At 44.4% G+C, this 7,355-nt stretch overlaps 2 protein-coding genes across 5 annotated transcripts in view; one reads left to right on the forward strand and one right to left on the reverse strand.

Moving 5' to 3' along the window:
• phtf2 (putative homeodomain transcription factor 2) overlaps positions 1-2,596 on the reverse strand; it is a 17,948-nt gene extending 15,352 nt beyond the window's left edge. For all 4 annotated transcript variants that reach the window (XM_058772705.1, XM_058772706.1, XM_058772703.1 and 1 more), the window contains exon 1: positions 1,883-2,596. The gene's annotated coding sequence lies outside the window, so the exon portion shown is untranslated. The remainder of the gene's footprint in view (positions 1-1,882) is intronic.
• LOC131538549 (transmembrane protein 60-like) lies at positions 2,403-3,245 on the forward strand. The gene is made up of 2 exons (XM_058772411.1): positions 2,403-2,461; positions 2,633-3,245. The coding sequence occupies exons 1-2, from the start codon at positions 2,403-2,405 to the stop codon at positions 3,243-3,245; spliced, it is 672 nt and encodes a 223-aa protein (XP_058628394.1).
• Positions 3,246-7,355: the final 4,110 nt, after the last annotated feature.

Raw genomic sequence — 7,355 nt, forward strand, 5'->3', positions numbered from 1 at the left:
AGATAAATGAAATGTGCACTGTTTTTAATTTATTTGTAATTTTTTTTACATGATTCCCAATTATTTATATTCATGATTTCTGTATTTGTACAGGTTTTACATTTTTATGTCAATGTTGTAATTAGCAATTCATTTAATTTTATCTTTGAAACAAATTTCTTATGTGACAGCATTAATTAAAGTTTCTTAGAGATCTCTGCGCTCCATCAAGCCCATCCCATAATATCTGTCATCACTCAAATTAACGATTCAGAATTTATAACATGTGTGTAAGACTCCAATACAATTATAAAGTAATTATTTCATCACTAATAAATCTTTCAATGAGAAAAACTGGCTGTGTCTATAGTATTATAGACTACACAACATCGTTATATTATATTATTTTCAAATTAATTTTTAAATGATTATTATTTTAAATGATTGTCCCTGGACCAGTAGGGTACTCTTGTAATAAAGTAACGCTGGCTGGGACAGATTTTAAGTATCAATTCTGCTTAAAAAGATGCAATCTAATCCTGTTTACATGAAATAAACCTGCTCCCGAGCTGGTTTAAGCTTACGGACCCGTTGCTATGACAGCAAGTCCAGGATGAGCTTCGAAGAACCACATGATCCAAGAACGGACCCCTGTTCATGACAGCGGTGGGATTCTGGGCTGTTTGTCTGATCAGATCAGCACCAGGTGTGTGTGATCTGCTGCTGTCAAACACTGATCGAGTGAAAGGGCTTTATACTTAAATACAGAAACACAAGTGTGTTTAAACCTGAGCACCTTACCATCTGTTTATAAATAACCGTGTGTGTCTGTATGGGGTGTGTGTGTGTGTGTGTGTGTGTGTGTGTGTGTGTGTGTGTGTGTGCGTCTGTATCGTGTGTGTGTGTGTGTGTGTATCATGTGTTTGTGTGTCTGTCTGTATGTATGGGGTTTGTGTGTGTGTGTGTGTGTGCGTCTGTCTGTCTGTATCGTGTGTGTGTGTGTGTGTGTATCATGTGTTTGTGTGTCTGTCTGTATGTATGGGGTTTGTGTGTGTGTGTGTGTGTGTGTGTGTGTGTGTGTCTGACTGACTGTACGTGTGTGTGTGTGTGTGTGTGTGTGTGTGTGTCTGACTGACTGACTGTATCGTGTGTGTGTGTGTGTGTGTCTGACTGACTGTGTGTGTGTGTGTGTGTGTGTGTCATGTGTTTGTGTGTCTGTCTGTATGGGGTGTGTGTGTGTGTGTGTGTGTGTGTGTGTGTGTGTGTGTGTGTGTGTGTGACTGACTGTATGTGTGTGTGTGTGTGTGTGACTGACTGTATGTGTGTGTGTGTGTGTGTGTGTGTCTGACTGACTATCGTGTGTGTGTGTGTGTGTGTGTGTGTCTGACTGACTGACTGTATCGTGTGTGTGTGTGTGTGTGTGTGTGTGTGTGTCATGTGTTTGTGTGTCTGTCTGTATGGGGTGTGTGTGTGTGTGTGTGTGTGTGTGTGTGTGTGTGTGTGTCTGACTGTATCGTGTGTGTGTGTGTGTGTGTGTCTGACTGTATCGTGTGTGTGTGTGTGTGTGTGTGTGTGTGTGTGTGTGTGTCTGTGTGTGTGTGTGTGTGTGTGTCTGACTGACTGACTGTATCGTGTGTGTGTGTGTGTGTGTGTGTGTGTGTGTCTGACTGACTGTATCGTGTGTGTGTGTGTGTGTGTGTGTGTGTGTGTGTGTGTGTGTGTGTGTGTGTGTGTGTGTGTGTGTATCATGTGTTTGTGTGTCTGTCTGTATGGGGTGTGTGTGTGTGTGTGTGTGTGTGTGTCTGACTGTGTGTGTGTGTGTGTGTGTGTGTGTGTGTGTGTGTGTGTGTGTGTGTGTGTGTGTGTTGATCGTTCATGTAAGTTACAGATCTTCATCTCTTACCGTTACGCGCCGCTTCAGTCGTTCATGCTCGACACACCGACGGAAGATTGACGTGATGAAGATGAAGATCGCTGCTGATTTCAGTGTAGCTGTCTCTCAAAGCGTTTACTGAAGAATCGCCCGCAGCTGTAAGATCCGCGTTACCGGCGCGCACGGAATAAACGCGCAGCCCAATTCACGCGATCTTCACATTCACGCTGAATAATAACGTCCGTTAACCGCGCAAAAACCGCCCTAGCGACCGTTAACCGCGCGAAACTCGTCCTAACGACCGTTAAACGCGAGACTCGTGAGGGATGTGTGCCGCAGATACAGAGACTGGCGGAGGCGCGCGCAGGCGTGAATAATAACGGTCGAGTTTGGCGCCCTCTGCAGGTCACATGACCGCAGCGCTTCAGCCGCGCGCCTAATCGCGTTCTTTAGCCTCTCATAATACGACAAGAACGCCTGTCCAGCTGAAATAACAGATGACAAAACGTTACACAACTCCTGAAACGATGGTCAGCTGATCGGTGTTTCTATGGACGCCGATATTCCACACATCCGGGACACGCTGCTGAACCCGGAAACAGAATCCCGGTGTGATTGACAGCTGCAGACAACAGCGCGAGTCCCAACAAAGCCGAAGAACGATTCACTCTGTTTTGCGATGAGGGTCGTTTAATCACGGTTCTGAAGAGAGTTCACGGATGATCCTGCGAGCTTCGGCGGGACTGTGCGGTGAGTGACGTCACGCGCGTGATGATGAAGATCCGCGGTGATTGTGATTGATGACGCTGATGATGATGATGATGATGATGGTGTTCTCTGCTTGTGTGGTCAGTCGGTGCAGATGTCTCTGGCCCAGCGGGTTCTGCTCACCTGGATCTTCACGCTCCTCTTCCTCATCCTGCTGGTTCTGAAGCTGGATGGAAAGGTCCGCTGGAGCTGGTTCCTGGTGTTTCTGCCCGTCTGGGTGTTTGACGGCGCGCTGCTGCTGATGCTGGCCGTGAGGCTGGCGGGCCGCTGCCGGACCGGGCTCGACCCGCGGCTGAAGCTCTGGTACCTGCTGGCTCTGATGATGAAGGTGGGCTTCTGTGTGACTCTGTGCGCGCGGCTGGAACAGCTGACCCACCTGCGGCTGCTGATCATCTGTGTGCCGCTCTGGACACTGCTGACCGGAGCCCTGATCCAGCTGGGGTTCCACATCCTGCCCCAGCGCACACACACACACACACACACACACACACACACAGCGCTGACCAAAACCATCAGAACACTAGTGTCTTCAGCAGATAAACATGGTTTGAAGTCAGTTATTTCTATCTTCTGCTGGAGTGCGTCGGGAGGAAATATCACTTTACATTCCCAAACATTCATTTAGCCATTAATTGTAATAATCCAGTGATATTTGAGATCTGATCATCATCATCAGTCTGGAGTGACATGAAGAAACAGAACAAACTGAGACTGTGTCTCTGCTTCAAGAAACCCACCTGAAGCGTTGGAGACGTTGCCACAGTTCTTCTGGATTTAGAAAATCTCTCTGGATTATTACAATTAATGGCTAAATGAATGTTTGTAAATGTAAAGTGATATTTCCTCCCGACGCACTCCAGCAGAAGATAGAAATAACTGACTTCAAACCATGTTTATCTGCTGAAGATAGTGTTCTGATGGTTTTGGCCTCCGCTGCATGAAGACGTTTGTACTCGAACACTCGTCAGTGTTTCTACAGAGAGCAAACATTCCTGTATTTCTGTTCCTTTGTCTTTTCTTTTCTTTTTTAAGAGAACTCTTAAATGAGTTTTGTACATTTGAGTTTCAATAATGTGGTTTTATGTGTGTTTTGATCTTGTAAATATGTCCATGTGCTGCTGTTGTGATGGAGATTGAGTTTTTCTCAGTTGAATCTCTTATTGCCAGCAGATGTTTTTCTCTGTAGCTGAAGCCAGACTGCTGAAGGAAAATACAGTGAAACTCGGTACAGAATAAAGCCACAGCAGCGATGAATGTGAGTCTGTTCATTCATCACATCATCTGACGGCGCAGGAATCTGTCCGTCCAACAACATCAAGCTTGAACCGTTTCCAAGGTACAGCCAGCCCAAACACAGACGATCACAAAACCGTCTGAAGCTCAGAACATCTGCAAACTCTTGATACAGCCGTGACCCGGGCTTCAGCATGACCTGCTGATGTTAATAAATCATCACAGATTATGGCGATTTTATCTAATCACGGCTGCGCTATTCCTGCTGCGTGTGTGTGTGTGTGTGTGTGTGTGTTTTTGTGAAAAGTCAGGACATAGATGTGTATAATGACGAGGGTATGGCAGGTATTACGAGGTGAAGGTGGCATCTCAGGACATTGACCCATGTCCCCACTTTTCAAAACGCTTATAAATCACTCAGAATGAGGTTTTTTTGGGGAAAGTTGAAATGCACAGTCTCCTGTAAGGGGTAGGTTTAGGTGTAGGGTTGGTGTAGGACAATAGCACATACAGTAAGTACAGTATAACAACCATTACGCCTGTGGGATGTCCCCACTTTTCACAAAAACGGACGTGTGTGTGTGTGTGTGAGTGAGTGAGTGTATGAGTGTATGAGTGTGTATAGTGTGTGTATGAGTGTGTATAGTGTGTGTTTAGTGTGTGTGTATAGTGTATGAGTGTATAGTGTGTGTGTGTATGAGTGTGTGTATGAGTGTGTATAGTGTGTATGAGTGTGTATAGTATGAGTGTGTGTGTGTGTGTGTGTGTATGAGTATGTATAGTGTGTGTATGAGTGTGTATAGTGTGTGTGTGTATGAGTGTGTATAGTGTGTGTATGAGTGTGTATAGTATGAGTGTGTGTGTGTGTGTATGAGTATGTATAGTGTGTGTATGAGTGTGTATAGTGTGTGTGTGTGTATGAGTGTATAGTGTATGAGTGTATAGTGTGTGTGTGTATAGTGTGTGTGTATGAGTGTGTATAGTGTGTGTGTGTGTGTGTGTATAGTGTGTGTGTGTGTGTATGAGTGTGTATAGTGTGTGTGTATGAGTGTGTGTGTATAGTGTGTGTATGAGTGTGTGTGTTTAGTGTGTGTGTATGTGTGTGTGTGTGTGTGTGTATGAGTGTATGAGTGTGTGTGTGTGTGTCAGAGATTTACAGGCAGTAAGATGGACTGAAAGCTAAACTAACGGATGGACTAAAATATAATTTGCAAGCAGATACTTATTGGCTATTAAAGTAAATTAGTAATAAGTTTCATGATTTGGACAAATCTGAATCTGAACGTTCATGAAGATCCAGATACTGAAGGATGGATGCGTTCAGACAGCAGCATATATAGAGATGGAATGCTTGGATTCATAATAATGAAGGGGAGATGGATCATTTATTTGGTGAGAACGAGTGTGTATGAGCGCTGGTGCAGCTCTGGCAGCTCGGCTCTTCACAGCCAAACAAAATACAGCAGCAGTTCAATCTAGTCCTGCGACGTGACAAATGATTCTTAATCTACTAATGTTGTATGTATTCCATAACTATTTATTCACAATACATAACTAATATAAATGAAACAAATCTTGTATCTCAGTCGGTCGAGTTCAGCAGCAGCAGCCACAGATGAAGGTCAGACGAAACGGAGCTTGCAGTCCAGTCTGTGGTCACTAGATGGCAGCTTCAGCCCGATCGAGCCTCGGAAGCTCTGCAGAGAAAAGAGTTTGTTACTCTCTATGGGATGTTTAATTAGAGGAATAAACCTGCTCGGACTGAAACCTATTCTCTGAAATGCTGCAGTGACAAATTATTCTATTAGCTTACATTGACGTGTTTGTGTTTCTCTCTCGTGCGGTGGATCGGTCAGGCTGATTGGCTGTGTGTTTGTGATGATCAGTCTAGACACACACACACACACACTGTAGAGCTCAGATCTCATGCGGTCAGTCAGAAGACGTCTCTGTAACTGTATGAGATGGAAAGTCAGAAGGCCTTCAGACCGACAGATGGAGATCGTGAAGCTAGTCAGAGGAGATCACCCTCACTAACCAGTACTGTTAACTAATTCCTCTGACCCTCCAGAACATCTCCAAGCAGAGCTGAGCGTTTATCAGCTTCATTGACCAATGAGAAGCACGATGGTGGAGATGTTGATTTGATCACTTCCTGTTCCAGAACGTTCCTGTGTCACTGGCTGGAGGGAAAGTATTTCTGTACAAGCGCTTTCATGCTGGTTCTTTGCAGCTACGTGTGTGTGTGTGCTAAGACAAGTAAATAAATACCAGCGCAGAGTGTGTGTTGGGATAACATGAATATGGGTGCACCCATGTGTCTGGTGTTGTGTAACTGTGTGTGTGTGTGTGTGTGTGTGGCAGAAGAGGGAAGCTATGCGATCGGCTGCAGAGTCGCGTCGGGGCTTGTTGAAGAACATTCCTGAACTCAGCTGCTCAGAAACTTTCTCTTCTCATCTTTACAGAAACAGCAGAGCCAACAGCATCTCACACACACACACACACACACGACTGAAGAGTGTGAGGTGAGGCACAGACGGACAGATGGATGACTAGGTTTCTCCTGCTCTAGAATGAGCGCCGTCCATCTTGAGTGTCTGTGGATTTCGTCTGAGGCTGTAGACAGGAGCAGAAATCATGTTTACAGCAAATAAAGCAGGAGCTGTTCTGGGAGGATGAAGGGTTTGCTGTGTTACTGATGAAACCCTGCGGCCGAGTTTGCTTCATATTACCAGCAACTTTACTTGTGCGGGTAGTTACGTCACGTCCTTTCTGTGTGTCATACATTAGTCAGTGATTTTATCACTCTAGTCTCATGTTTACACATGTGATCTTTATAAATGATCAAGTCTTGAGGCTATATTTGTGAAACAGTGAAATGTCCCGCCCTGCAGGCCTTCCATCTTATTCATCATCACTGTAAATGAGTTTATGTGCACTGAAAAAACAAGTCTGATTAAACACATTGTACAATATTCAAACCCAAAGCTAAAAAAAAAAGGATGGTTCATTTACTATTAGTTACAATAAAAAAATGCATAACAGCTACAAGTGATATGTAGCATGATGGTACAGAGAGGAAACCATACGAAATATGGCAATAAAAACAAAAACCCAAATATTAATATGACAGAAATACTGCTTCATAAATATAGTGTAAATGTTGCATATCACGATGAATGATAATCTAAACTTTATGACTGAAGAGTGCTCATGAGAACATCCATGACACGGCTGAATAAACTCTATAATAAACTCTATAATCACTGTAAAACAAGGGAAATGATTTACACTCAACATGAACAATCACACACGAGTCTGAGACAATGCTGAGAATGACGGTGACGCTGTTAAATACCCCGTATGTCAGCGCGGAAGAGGCGGGTCTAACCTGGCTCAGGGAAGTGGGCGGGAGCATATTCAGCCAATCAGAGATGAGCTCGTAGGACGCAGTGATTGACAGTCAGACCTGACAGTCAGGAAAACGGAATCGGAGCGCGTC

This window comes from Onychostoma macrolepis, chromosome 04 (genome assembly GCF_012432095.1).
Source record: "Onychostoma macrolepis isolate SWU-2019 chromosome 04, ASM1243209v1, whole genome shotgun sequence".
Taxonomy (NCBI): Eukaryota; Metazoa; Chordata; class Actinopteri; order Cypriniformes; family Cyprinidae; genus Onychostoma; species Onychostoma macrolepis.